At 35.7% G+C, this 15,194-nt stretch overlaps 1 protein-coding gene across 8 annotated transcripts in view; it reads left to right on the top strand.

The window, feature by feature from the left end:
* The window catches only part of LOC128096663 (BEN domain-containing protein 5), a 1,178,660-nt gene that overhangs the window by 162,145 nt on the left and 1,001,321 nt on the right, over positions 1 to 15,194 (top strand). For 7 of the 8 annotated variants that reach the window (XM_052716519.1, XM_052716506.1, XM_052716522.1 and 4 more), the window contains exon 3: positions 11,902 to 12,026. The exons of the other annotated variant lie outside the window; for it this stretch is intronic. In XM_052716519.1, the coding sequence (XP_052572479.1) occupies positions 11,902 to 12,026 (125 nt within the window). The remainder of the gene's footprint in view (positions 1 to 11,901; positions 12,027 to 15,194) is intronic. 8 annotated transcript variants of the gene reach the window in all.

The following is a 15,194-nucleotide window of genomic DNA, read 5'->3' as shown; positions in this document are numbered from 1 at the left end:
ATGGTAGAAATAATTTAGGGATGATTTCAAGATCGGGAGGAGCCAGATGTGGTAGTGCACATCTTTAATCTCCACACTTGGGAGGCAGAAGCAAGTGGATCTCTGTGAGTTCAAGGTCAGCCTGTCTACATAATGAGTAATAGTACAGAAAAGACTATATAATAGAACCACATTTCAGAAAAGAAAACCCAAATAAATAAATAAATTGATAAATATAGGGAGAGGAGTGGCAAAATGCTATCTTCTAGGTATGACATAGCTACTTAAATTATGACCATACAGCAGCTCTGATTTCTTGCAGCAGCTCTTCACACACCTGTACTTGTCAACAGGGAGTCATGAATGGTGAAGGGGAACCTTACCCTTCCCTGCTGAACTATTGGCTACGGATGGATTCTGGAGGATGTAGAATCATTTTCTTTAGATGTGTTCCCACTGGTAAGTCCACCAAGTTCCACCAGATATTTCAGTACGCAGGGTCAAACAGGTGACCCTGATTAAATTCAGCTTGTCACAAAACAAAACCAAAAGACATAAACATAGGAAAGGGACTTGTAGGCAGGAGGGGTCATTGGAAAGTATCAGAGAGAAGAGAGAGGGGAGAATATATTTAATGCATTACATATATGTGCAAAATTTTCAAAAATAAAATTATTGTAAATAGAGATCATTTCCTTTATCGTATGGACATGTAGTTAGAAAGCTGTCATTTGTGAACTTTTGTGGACTTGTCTATAGTAAGAGAGAATTCAGTGAATAATGTCAAGGACAGAGGAAGAGAGAATGCAAACTTCATTCCCCATGCCATCCCAGAGGTACTTAGAGTTAGATTTAAATCACTTTGGCTTCAATTTTTACTTAACATAACTGTCTGACTTCTGTATTCATTCAGATTTATGTAAAATTGTTTTCATAAAGTTATTAATAATTCCCTTTTCATTCAGACTTCTGCTTTGCTTCATTTATCATTACATCCTTGGACTCTCTTTGACACTTTACGACCCCACCTGGACAGTCATCCTCATGCTCTATTGCACTTACATTTTAAAAAATATGCATTACTTTCATGATTAATACTCTGTGGTAATGTTACAGTTGAGGATTCTAGGTCTGTCTGGCTTATGTCCAATGCAGTTTAACTTCTGTATTTCCTATGTTACCACTTGTCATAATTCCTACATTGTCTGTGTTCAACACACACCAGATATATCAACATCTATTATGATACTTTAGTCCACATATGTGTAACCTTGCATACATTTCCCCTTTGTGTAAAAACTCACTTCATCCTTAAGTTTCAAACTTGATTGGATGAACATTTACTATCCTATAAATTTCGTGGTTCTGTACGTAGAATGAATTATCCCCACATCCTTCTTGTCATCCTACAGTTCATGTGTAGTAATTTCTATATACGTGTCTCTCTTTCAGGCTCCAGAATATGAATTTTAAAAGAATATATTCTTCCCTGGAGTCATTGCTTTGTTACCAGCATGCAGCAGTTTATTTAGTTTTCTTTCTAATTTAGAGATAACTTTGTCTACACTTCACTAAAATGTGTGGGCTATTGTTCAGGAAAAAATGTATTCTTTTCACTCTCCCATTGTACGATGCTCACACACATGCAATCACACACACATGGCTTTGTTGTATGACATTCTTTGATTGGTAGAATTCAACAGCTCCAACAGAGGCTTTAATGTGCTTTTTGTAATTTGGCCTGCCTTTATCATGCTGGTGATCATTTGAAAGAGTGGGTATATGAGAGACAAGTTGTTCTTCATATCTTGATTCATTCAGCTTCATACCAGAGCATAGTCTGACTTCCTGCAGACTAAAGCAAAGTTGCTTATATGAGACCATCAAACCACAGTCGATAAGCCTATGAGTTTAAGAATAAATGCTTGTAGATGTATCTGCTGGTGGTGGGCTCCACATGGCTGCAGTTGGATTGGTTGTAGTTTTTTTTTTTTCTTTTGGTGGTCTCCATCTCTTGCAAAGGGAAGTTTTCTTTATCAGGAGTGAGGACTCTACTTATCTGTGGGTATAAGGAGAAATACATGGAATGCAGTTAGAGATTATGCTGGCTTAGTTAATTTAGTTTATGGCAGTTTTAGGGTCTACAGATACAATTACAAAACAACTCCCCCATCTAAGGCTCAGGGATTTTTGAAGAAGGGTGGGAGGAAAGATTTGAAGAGCCAGAAGATAAAGGAGTTTTATGCGAAATTATGTCTCCTAGGAATTTCAGATGCTATACCCATAAGGTGTCACCAACATGTCTTCTGTCTAAACATCATCTGAATAAGGACAATAGCAATAGAAATGCTAAAGTGGATGAGACAAAGTTCATGAGGTCTGAAACCTACACAAAGAACTGCAAGCCACTAAAGAATGTTGACAGTAAGATAAATAGTCTTTCCCAGGAAGAACTCACCCTTTGGTTATCTAATACCAATGGCCAATCTTGAAAGCATACATACAAGTAATATTTTATAGACTGAGCATGGTGTATATATTTTTTTAAGAATATGCATGTGCATACATATATGTATGTAACAACAATTAATGAAAAAAGAGGCTTGAATTTCAAAGAGAAAGGAAGGGTATATGTGAATATTTGTAGGGAAGAAAGGGAGGGATTAAATGATGTAACCATATTATTTATGATATTAAAAATTAAAGAAATAGGGGCTGGAGAGATGGCTCAGAGGTTAAGAGCACAGGCTGCTCTTCCAGAGGTCCTGAGTTCAATTCCCAGCAACCACATGGTGGCTCACAACCATCTGTAATGAGCTCTGGTGCCCTCTTCTGTCATGCAGGCATACATGCAGAACACTGTATATATAATAAATAAATAAATCTTAAAAAAAAAATTAAAGAAATAATTAAAAACAAAATAAATGTTTATTGTAGAGACTTGGGGAAGTGGGTCAGTGGGTGAACTGATGGGTGCAGATGTGCAAGGACCTTAATTCATATACCCAGAACCCACAGAAATCCAGGCTTGGAAGCACATGTTTGTAACCCAGTGCTCTAACTGCAAGATGGGAAGTAGAAACTGGAGAATGCGCAGAAGCTCATGGACCAGCTAGCCCAGCTTATGTAGCAGCAAAAGAGATACCATGTCTTAAATAAAGTGAAAGGAGAGGACTGAGACCTGAGGCTATCATCTTATCTCCACATTTCTGCCATAGTACATGTCTGCACACACATCTGGACTCATACATGAACACACACTCTTTAAAAAATTGCATACTTTAGTCATCCGTGGAGATTTGGAATAATTCATCACACAAGTAAGAACAAAATTGGGTTCCAGGGGGATTTTGTTCTTAAATTGTACCAAGTAATATTTTTCCTTTCCTGAGTTATTCGCTCAGAATACTAAAGTCTTAGGGAAAAAAGCTAAATGGGAAACTGGATACTGCCTTATACCTAGTTGAGCAGTATTCCTTTACCTCTTCATTACTACCCTACCTGCATTCCATTTACAAACAAACAAACACTGAGATTCTCTCATATGCATTGTTGACTCAATCTGTGACCTTTCCTTAATGGATTACCCTGATTATTCAGTGTTTCTTCTGGTTTCTAAGAATAGAAAAGATGTCATTGTGCACATGGTTTTCTCAGTAAAAGGAAGCTAAATTTCCTAGAAGTTAATTAACCTGTTCAGAATTCCACAGCTTGGTGAGCAGTAGAGCAAAGACTTAACACTAGGCTTTCTGAGTCATTTGTGAAGTCTTCAATCCCTTTGTCATGTGATGGACATTATTAATCAAATAATAGCAAAAGTAATATGATGGCATAATGGAGAGGTTAATTCTGGAAGTCATCTTGCAAGAGGTAGTAGTGGACAAGGCTTTAATGATCAGATATAACATTTAAGAGGACTCCTACTGTGGAAAAATCCTTGAATTAATATGACATGACAATAAATGTTTGAATAAACAATAAATAAAACTGTATAAAAATAGAAGTGGGTCCTAGATGTAAAGCAAAGGATAATCAGACTACAACCCACAGCTCCAGAGAAGCCAGGAAACAAGGAGGACCCTAAGAGGGATGCATGGATCACCTTGGGAAGGAGAAAGAGATAAGATCTCCATGAGTAAACTGGGGATGGGGGGGGAGGGAGAGCAATAGAGGGGAGGAGATGGGGGATGAGAACATGAGGGAATGGGTAAGGGAGAAACCTTGTGCTGGGGAAATTCCCAGGAATCTACAAGGATGACCCCAGATTAGACTACTTAGCAACAGTGGAGAGGGTGCCTTAACTGGCCTACTCCTATAATCAGATTGGTGAATACCCTGTCATCATAGAGCTTGCATCCAGTAAATGATGGAAGCAGATGCAGAGATCCACAGCCTAGCACCAGCTCGAGCCCAGGGAGTCCAGTTGAAGAGAAGGAAGAGGGATTATATGAGCAAAGGGGAGGTGGGTCAAGATCATGATGGGGAAATCTACAGAGATAATTGAACCAAGCTCATAGTAACTCATGAACTTTAGACTGACAGCTGTGGAACCTGCATGGGACCAGACTAGGCACTTTGCATACAAGAGACAGTTGTGTAGCCTGATCTGTTTAAGAGTCCTTGGCAGTGGGATCAGGATCTATCCCTGGTTATCAGCTGGCTTTCTGGAGCCTATTACCTATGGTGGGATGCCTTGCTCACCCTTGAGGCAGAGAGGAGGGCCTTGGTCCTGCCTCAACTGAATGTACCAGGCTTTGCTGACTCCCCATGGGAGGCCTTACCCTTTTGGAGGTTGGGATGGGGCATGAATCTGAGGGTGGGGAAGCCTGGGGGGAGCAAGAGGAGGGATAAGAGGGGGTCTGTGGTTGGTATGTAAAATGAATAAAACTTTTTTTAAATAAAAAAGACTAAAAAATTAGAAGATTGAATAATACCGAAAGTTGCACAGGTTACAGGCAGGCTTTAGACTTTTGTAGTAGGGTGATTTGGTATTTTATGCTTTTGGTGGTGGAAAAACCAAGAAAGGCAGCTGAATGCAATTTGGAACAATCTAAAGCAAAGGGGTTGATGGGATAGGACAGAGTCAGGAAGAACTTTTCCATGTTTGCTGTAATGGAGCCAGCAAGAGAAGATTATCTGAAAACGGACAGAAGGTGATGTGAGAATCTTATCAGAGACAGAGTTAGGCTCAAGGTCACAAATATAATCAATGATATAACCAGGTGTTCAGACCATTCCAATCATTTGTGCATGCAACTAAAAATATTTTGCAGAGATATTTTTGATTTTTTGAGGGAGAATGACTTTAAAATAACATTTAACCTTCAAATCTTTATTTTTAGTAGCTGCATAATTAGATATAGAACATCAATTATTCATCCTTTATTCAGTATTTATTGATTAATAGCACTCAGTATGTATTTCAAGGAAATCACTTTGTTAGTTTACTTAGAGCATCAATTTCTGTAGAATTAGAAACAGGCATTCACTTTAGGAGTCGCCCTATCAGCTCTCTCCATTTCTCAATGCCAAGGAAGTCTGTGGCTGAAAGTATTTTAGGTTTTGTGTGGAGTGAAGTTTACATGAAGTTATGAAATGTGCAAAATTATGAACATAAAACTTCTTCAGAATAAGAATGATCCTGTTAAATATTCTTATCCTAGAATTTTCATTCACTTTCTTGCTGAAGTCTCTCAAGGGTATTTACCAGAAAGGTTTCAAAGTACAGCCTTGATTACCAAGCTACCTACCCAGAACTCTGCTGCCTTCAGCTCTCTTACAGACTTTGTAAGTGAAAATTAATAAGGCCTACATTTCATTTGATTATCAGTAAACCCATCTCTGATACGTCAAATCTGCCAAATAATCATTTCCCTTCAAGTTCCAAAAGGAATTACAAAAATTTCTATTTCTGTTTTGATGATTGTTAATGGCTGTCCAGCCTCATAGACTAAGACTTGGGGGAAAAAAAAAACCACAAAAGGGGAGACTAGAAAGATTCTAAGAGCCGGAGGGGCAGAATGCTGGCTTACCTTTTCTTCCCATTGAAAGTGAAGCAAATATTTTAATAAAATTATCATTTGGGAAGAAGACTTTTCCTTTTTCAAATACCTGTAGATTCAATCTATGTAATTAACTCCTCTCACTGCTTCATGAAGGTGCTATTATTTATTGTTTGAACTATTTCATTATACCGATACATATATTATTGCTATCTCTATCTTCAGATTATGGCTTTTTCATTTTGTATTTATACTGTCACTATAAAAATCTTTTAAAGTTTTAATATTAAAGATAATCTAGTAGTTTCTCCACATCTCTTTACCTTCATCTTCCTTTTGGGCGTCATTTTTGAGCATTCATTGTGTTACTGGAACCTGACCAAACTGACTGACAATTCTCTAGCCTGCCCTTCCTTCTTGGCTCTTTGTTCTGGGTTCTTTCCCAGAATGAACTTCCTGCTTTCTAATACTTGAGATACAGAAGAATACTCACCCTTCAGGCTTAACTTACCACTTATGTTAAACTCTGCAAGCCTTGCCCCCCCAGCCTCGGGTTAGATAATTCAGTTCACTATCGCTGCAATGCTTCTCACATATCTTGGCTCCTATGTTCCTATGGCATGTTTTTATTATATGAATAAAATATATGTGGCATTGCTGTATTTGGAGTTATGCACTGTTGTGTCAGTATTACTTTTAGTTTTATTCTCACAGAGTTTTATATTACTTATTTGTTTGAGAATTTTATAAAAACAAAATATTGTGTTTTAATTAAATTTACCCTATTTCATTCCCTCTCTTCTAATTCTTTACCATCACTCTCCACACACTACTTTCCTCTTCTAACTTTATTTTCTCTTTTAAGAATCCACCTGAGTCCATTTAGTGTTGTTTATATGTGGATGGGTTAGGGTTATCTAGTAGAGCACGGGTGGACCCTTCTCGAAGGATTGCCTTCTCGAAGAAAACTTAATCTCCAGCACTAGCAGCTACCAGTTTCTAGTAGTTTCTTATCTAGGAGTTGGGTTTCATCAGAACCCCCCCCCCCTTATCCATGTAGGGAGTTTGGCTGGCTTGATCTTGAGCTTCTACAGTGGTAAGTCTGCATATGGCTGTTTTCTCAAAATTCTTCAGTGTTATTACTCACCACACTCCCTATTCTACCTTGCCCTGCTGTCCCTCACCTTTTTGACCCTTCCTGTTCCTCTATTTACCTGTTCCCCTTCATAACATCTGCATTCTAACCCTCTTCCCTTCACATCCTGCCCCTCCCACTATGGTCCCTTTCTAGCATCCTGATTTCTATGGGTGCTTATTTTTAAAATATCGTACAGTTCAAAGCTATGTACAGTTCAAAGCCACATATGAGAGAGACTATGTAGTGCTTGTCTTTCTGGATCTCACTTAACTCACTCCATGTGATCTTTTCTAGTTCTGTCCATTTACCTGCAAATTTCATGGTTTCAGTTCTCTTTATAGCTGTCTAGAATGCCACTGAATATATGTCCCACATTTTCATTGTCTGTTCTTCATTTGAAAGACATTTAGATTGTTTTCATTTTCTTGCTACTGTAAATAGAGCAGCAATGAACTTGGCTGAATGAGTGTCTGTGGAGTAGTCTGTTGAGCTAGCATCCACAAGTAGAGAAAGTGTGTCACTTGCCTTTTTTGATCTATGCTATTTTGCTCAGTGTAGTATTTTTTAGTTCCATCCATTTACCCACAAAGTTCATGATTTTGTTTTTCTTTACAAATGAATAATTTTGCATTGTTTATAGTACCACATTTTCATTATCCATTCATCAGTTAAAGGGAATTTAGATTGATTCCACTTGCTAGTTATTGTGAATAGAGTGGTAATGAGCTTGGCCTCACCAAGTATCTGTCAAGTAGAAGGTTGAGGTCCTTTGGACATATGCCAAGCAGTGGTATAACTGGGTCATATAGTATATTTACTTTTGGCTTTTTTGAGAATTCTATGTATTTCCATTATGACTGCTCAAGTTTGCACTTTCCACAAAAACTGAATGAGGGTTTCCTTTTCCCACATCCTTGCTTTGTTGTCAATTGTTTCGGTTTCTGCCATTTTGACTGGGATAAGATGAAGTTACAAAGTAGTTTTATTTTTATTTTTATTTTTTTTTCTGGTTTTTCGAGACAGGGTTTCTCTGTGTAGCTTTGCGCCTTTCCTGGGACTCACTTGGTAGCCCAGGCTGGCCTCGAACTCATAGAGATCCACCTGGCTCTGCCTCCTGAGTGCTGGGATTAAAGGCGTGCGCCACCACCGCCCGGCCTCAAAGTAGTTTTAATTTGCGTTTCTCTTTTTTGTTCTTGGTCTTTATTAAATTTACTTTACTTGTTACTGAAATGAAGAATCTTAAACAATTTTGTTTTATACTGTCTTATTCAATTGAATGATGGCTAAGGATGTTAATTGTTATTATAAATATCTCTCAGCCTTTTATATTGTGAAAATTCTAGTTTTTAGTACCACCCCTAAGTTTTAATTAGGTTGTTTCTTGATATTTTAGTTTTTGATTTCTTTGTGTGTTCTAGACATTAACCTTCTGTCAGATGTACAGTTGGTGTAGATTTGCCGTGTTCTGTAGGCTGCCTCTTCACTAGAATAACAATGTCTTTTGCTGTATAGAAGGTTTTTAGTTCCATGTGATCCCATTTGTCAGTTTTTGGTCTTAGTGCCTGTACTTTATGTGACCTGATAGTAAATTCCTTCTTGTGCCTGTACATTGAACAATAAATTCCTTTTCTTTTGATGGGGGTTTCCATTGAATCTGCAGATTCCTTTCTGTAGCATAGCTATTTCCCAGTATTAATTAGGCTGATCTGTGATAAACATGGATGGTCTTTCTATTTTTCTAGTATTTTCTTCAACTTATTTTTTATGTTTCAAAATTTTCCTTGTAAAGATCTTTTAATTCTTTAAGTTTTTCCAAAGTATTTTATTGTTTGAAGCAATTGTGAATGGGAGGAATTAATTGTTTTTAAACATGAAAAGTCCTTGTTCATTTCTACTAATTTTTCTTAATTACTACCATGCCTGATATAAGCATATCTTTACAGATCTGACTCATTTTCAATATTCTGTAGAGTAATAGTATCATATAGCATTTTATTTCTGTTTCTAGATTATTTTGCTTAGCATAATGTAACCGAGGTTTATTTGTTTTGTATACATTTGAATATTTAATCCTTTTACATTTGACAAATTCAATGGTATATTTGAGCTAAAATCTGTATCCTGTTTTTTTTTTTTTTTTCCTATTTGTCCATCATGGTTTAGACTTTGCTTGCTTCCTTTCCTTGTCTTTCATTTAAATAGATAAAAACATTGCTATTTTAAAGTATCTATTAGTATATAATATGATACATAGTTGAAGTATTTAAGAGACAAATGGATATATAGTTATGGTGTAATACAAAGAACAGAACAATATAATCAGAAGTCTTTATTTCAAAGTTCTTTCTGGGCACTTTAAAGTAAGAATTTAAATAGACATTAAGTGCTTACAGGTTTCAGGTTCACCATCATTGGGTCAAAGTGAAGATTTAATAATATAAGAGTAAAATTATTTTGAAACTTTATATTTCTAGACATGCAGTTATATTATTACTAAACCTTCTGTACACAGAAACAATTTAAATATTTCTTTTTACTGAAAGCCTTGTGTACTGTCCAATTATTAAAACAAACTTAATATATGCTTTTTTTGAAGATTAGAATAAACATTAATGTATTCTTTTTAGCATATGAAAATTTGAAGTGTGCAGTGACTCCTTTTAAACTATTTGTTGTTTTAGTAATGAAGTATGTACTAAGCACAATGATTTAAAATCTGCTTCCATTTATATCTCTGTGATACCTGTACCAGTCTGTTAGGTACATAATTGTATAGTCTGGCCATTCATGGTTAGGGATGTTCTATTTGTATTCGCCTCACTTGTAAATGCTACTTATTTACTTACTACATAACTTTGGAGATGTTTTAGTTCATTATTCCTTATTTTTCATGTATGTAAAATAGGATAGCAACAGCACCTCATTTATGGAACATGTTCTGAGGATTAAATTGATTGGCACACTTAACCCTCTTGATGCCTATAGCATACATCTAAACTCAGAATTATTAATTTTCTACTAAAATTAATTTCTGTCTTAATTGCATAGTGGTTAAAATTTATATTTTTCTCATTTAATGTAATAATAAATGCTTATATTTCAATTTGTGATCTTTACATTATTATATTTATTGATTTTGTGATTTGTGTATTGGTAGATGCATACCAAGGTGCATGTGTGAAAGACAGAGAACTGCCTGAAGGAGTTGGTGCTCTCCTTTGATTGTTTGTGTCCTGGGGATCCTACTCACATTGTTAGCCTTGGTACTAAGCACCCTTACAAACTAAGTCATCTATCCATTCTCATATCCTTTATGGTGATAAAAAAAAGATGTTGGAATTCTTAAATGAATTTTCCATGGTCACTCAGAAAATTTAAAACTAATCTAAATTATTTGACCCCATATTTAGTTTCATTGTGTAATAAATACTCCGACTTCCATAAAACATGCCTTAATAAGCATTTTTATTATAAGAATTCAAAGAACTAATTTTATATAAGGAATCCTCTTGGGGAATATGAATACAATTGAAAGAAAAATTAAGAGGCAAGTCTTTGGTCTTGATTAGTTCATATACTTCCTCATCGATGTAAGTTTTCAGTGTGAATATACTTAAATAACGGTACTGTTATATTCTAGAAGGGGAAATAAACTGTCTTCTCAGATCATATTTTAATAGAGCAGATGAAAGCAACAAAAAGTTAATTGTTATGTCTGTGGAGTTATTGTTTTGGGTCACTGCCTGCTCATTGCTAGAAACAGGCAGCTAAAGAAGGTTATATATGAGAGAAACTTGGGTCATATAACTCAGCATTTTCTTAAGACTATAAGAAGGTAAGTAACTTATCTATCATCATAGTATTGGAATCAAGTGAAGTAGAATCTAAGTTTCTGGTTCCCTGGCTAGTTTCCCATCAATTTTAGTACAATTTGTATTCAGAACAAATTAGTGGCACATCAACAGAATTTTGTAAAGAAGTAATTAAAACATTGGTACATATAAATTGAAGGTTTATTCCTAAGCGTTCCTCTAGAGTAGCGGTTCTTAAGCTGTGGGTCACAACCCCTTTGAGGGTGAAACGACCCTTTCACAAGGGTCACATCTAGATATCCTGCATATCAATTATGTACATTATGATTCGTAACAATAGCAAAATTACAGTTATGAAGTAGCAATGAAATAATTTTATGGTTGGGGGTCACCACAACATGAGAAACTGTATTAAAAGGTCACAGCATTAGGGAGGTTGAGAACCACTGATCTAGAGACCAACACTCTAGAACTCATTTTAAATAAGATATTGCTATTGTCCTTAAGATCAACACAATGCCAACTTCTCAGGCAGTTGATTTGAAGTCAGCTGTAGTCATCCTGACTCTTTTTTTAGCAGTTGATTACCTGGTTTAGTAATTTACCACCTTAAAGAAGGTTCAACATATTAGAAGTAGTTTATATTCTATCATCATTTTGTTTCTAACTAGAAAACTGTAGTTTGTGATTCATTCCTAAGTTTTTGGAGCATACTACAGTCTTCATAACCCAATTTTGTTTGTTGCACAAAGGATCTAGATCATAAAGGCCAGGGAGAGATTGTTTACTACAACCTGAACTAGCTGAAAGTCTTCCTTACTTTGGACTGCACTGAGATTGGTAGCATTAAGACTAAGAATGTTTACACCTACCAGTGCCAAAAGAAGATTAGTACTAGTATCAGAGCTCATAATAATGTTGAGATGCATGAACTATTATTAAAACACAGTTCTCTTATGTTTTGTCATAGGTAACCTTGGCCGGGTTGAGCAAGTCTGTGAGTTTGAGTATGATCTGTTCATTAGGCCGGATACCTGTAATCCTCGCTTCCGGGTCTGGTTCAACTTTACTGTTGAAAATGTGAAAGACTCACAGGTGAGGGAAATGGTGGCTATCTAGTGTGGTCTTTGAAAAAGAACATTGTTTTCTTTAACAGGTGTTAAAACTTTGACTGTAGTAGATTATATTGCTCTATAGCTACAACAAGGATAGATTTTTGTTTCAAGAGATAGTGAGGAATAGGTAAAGAATTCCTGATAGGAATTCATTAATGCAAATTTGTATCTAAGAAAAATCATGTTGTTTACTGATTATGTTCTTATGTGTGAAGCTTCCTTGTGGAACACCATAAGGAAACATTGGAAGTGCCTTGTTGTTCTCTGTATCTAATATGCTATTACACCATCTTTGCAAAGACCCAGAAAAACATTTCCCATAGGCCTCATCTCAGAAAAAAATGCTTCTCTTATTTAATAGGATTGCATGATTCTTATAACAGAGTATCTCACCTAAAGTTTATGTGCCTGCGAACTCAGACTATTTTACAGCACTATCTAGTGATTCTGGGAAACCTTGTGTTTTCTGTTTCATGTTTAAATTTTACAAATATATTAATCTGCTTTAATCTTAATTTCTTTAGCTTTACTTTCTAATTGCCAATGATGTATAATCCTTTTGAAAAGTTGTTTGGCATGAGAGAATGTTGATGAAAATAGAGCAATAACATACATATGCTGGAAATAAACACTAACAAAGTCTAATTCTAAGAAATATTGCCATTCTATTCCATTCAATCAGCTACAAACAGACTTGTGTGAATCTCTCTGTTCTTTTGAGTTACAACTTGATTCATGTTTCAGATCCTCGCAGTGTCTGGGTTTCGAGGACTCATGGACTCTTCCTTGACACTGTGCTCTTTCTGGTATCCTGGCTTCAGCAGAAGAGGGAGGGACAGCAACTAAACTTTTCAACTAATTGTCCTAATTCTCTACAAGAGCATTGACACAGCACTGGGGAACATGCCATCTTTATTAAAGTTTAGAGGCTAACTGGTGGGAACTGATTATAGGAAAGATATTTGTATACTACTAAATAATACGCCTCAGAGGTTTAGCCCGTGGGGGAGGAGACAAAAGAGCTGAAGCTCACACAGAGAGCCCTCTCCCTGACAACACTTAAGTCCTAGCCTTGCTTCTTGCTTTTACCCAATCTTATATGACCCAGTCTCTTTTACAGTTTCTATAGCAATATCATACTCTTTCTCCTTCCTGATCATGACTTTAGGATTATTCCATAGAATAATCAGTAATTTTGAAAATACTTTTCCAAAATCTATGTGGGCTCCCTGTAAGGATCACTTGATATCACAAAATGAACATATACCCTCGCCTTCTTCTGTTGCTGTTGCAGACTTATGTTGATAAGTTGTGCTTGTCACATATACACTCCTCTGAAAAGCAAACAGCTATTCTGCAGACAGTTTATATGAACAGAGGGAAACACTTTCTTAAGTGCAGTAGAAATATGCCTGGATTTCCACATCCATAAAAAGGACCACACGTTGCTTTCTTATATAGTTTATATATCCATCAGTTTGCTTATTGCATCTAAGAAGCCATTAACTCCTAGAAAAGGGGCTGGTTACTTTTTGATTTTGTTGTTAAATAGAGACTGAACAGTAGTTCATTTCTTAGTTTTTTTTAATTTCTTAAATTTTGAGATACATTAGGACCAGCTTTAGTTTCTTATTCACTTCAATTTCCATGAAGACTGTCTGTATACAGCTTATATTAATAAGTAAAGGAGTATGGGATGTGCTGGTTTGAGATTTGAAGGAAATACTTCCTTCAGTTATACACACTGTTGGGAAAGTTCCTCATGCATTTCAAATATTTTTGCTTGCTTTTCTAGTTTGCTTATAGGAACATCTGTTTTATTGTTTGAAATATTAGAACCGTAATGTTCTAAGTTTCATGCTGTATATTTAAGTATATAGCCTTTATGATAATCTTTTCTAGCAAGTAAATAATTGAGTAGCATGCATGTTTTCTACAGAGTTCTTTGAATAAGAGAATTGGGTATGTTTTGTGAACACTTATTTTTAAAGTTGTCATAGCTGATATTTACTCTGTCTCTCTGGGTTCTAAGCAACATAAGCAATACTATCCTATGCTTGTTACACCCAAAACCTTAGCTATGCTCATCTAGTTTTCTGTGCCTTATGCTTCATTCATCATCTTTCTGTGGCCACTGTCTCATCAACTGTAACCACATTATAAAGTTATGGAAATCTGTCTCAAGAAAGCTTCAAGATGGACTAGGAAGATATAGTAGATATCCCTAGCTCACAGGATATTTGTTTTCATGGTTGCCTACATGAAGAGAATGGTTTTGCTATTAAGTTTGACTTGTAAGATCTGCTTTTATAATGTCTCTTCCTGTAATCTTTCCCCATATCTCTCCAATTTCCGTTCAAATGGGTGCTGCACAAATGTAATCTCATCAAGAACCTTATTTAGTGCTTGGTGCTAGTGGACAAGAAAATATTAGTCATCACAGCCAGACTTCATTAAATGAATGTTAAAAATCGAAGGATCAAATGTACTGTACATGCAGGACTAGCTCTAGGGTTATTTTCCTTGATGTTTTTAGGAAGAGATAAAAGCTTGGAACATGCGCTGCTGTATCACAGGACTGATATATTAGCCCTCTAAAGGTAGTTGCTAAATAGTACATTTGCAATAGTTGATGGAAACTAAATGTCCTAGTACCTTTATGAAAAAGTAATTTTCTCTCTGAAAAACTGATATTAAATATTCTCATGTAGAAATGCATTATTGATGCAGCAGAACACTTGTGTGAGGTAAAAGCAAATCTTTCTATTTAAATACTTATGACAAAATTTTATCCAATAAGAGAAAATAAAATGATATACCTGGGCTATTTAAGCTGTTTTCATTCATGCATATTTTTTATATCCTAAATTTATCTTTCCCTTTCCTAATTGCAAAAGCAGCCAATGCTAAATGTAATAAACTTAGAATATAGATAATTCTTAAAAGCAGAAAAATGAAACAAGCATACACACACATACACTCATACTACCCCCACACATACACCCAAACACCCCTATCATTTTCCTTAGTTTGAAGGAGATAATACTAATTTGGGATATTTTCTCTATGCTTATTTATTTTGGATTATAATTAATTTGTGTTGTAAGTATATTTCAATATCTTGCTTTTAAGAATGTAAACATCATTA

This window comes from Peromyscus californicus, unplaced genomic scaffold (assembly GCF_007827085.1).
Source record: "Peromyscus californicus insignis strain IS unplaced genomic scaffold, ASM782708v3 Scaffold_5__1_contigs__length_169319896, whole genome shotgun sequence".
NCBI classification, from domain to species: Eukaryota; Metazoa; Chordata; class Mammalia; order Rodentia; family Cricetidae; genus Peromyscus; species Peromyscus californicus.
The sequence above is the reverse complement of the archived record's forward strand: the minus strand, read 5'-3'. Positions and strand labels throughout refer to the sequence as shown.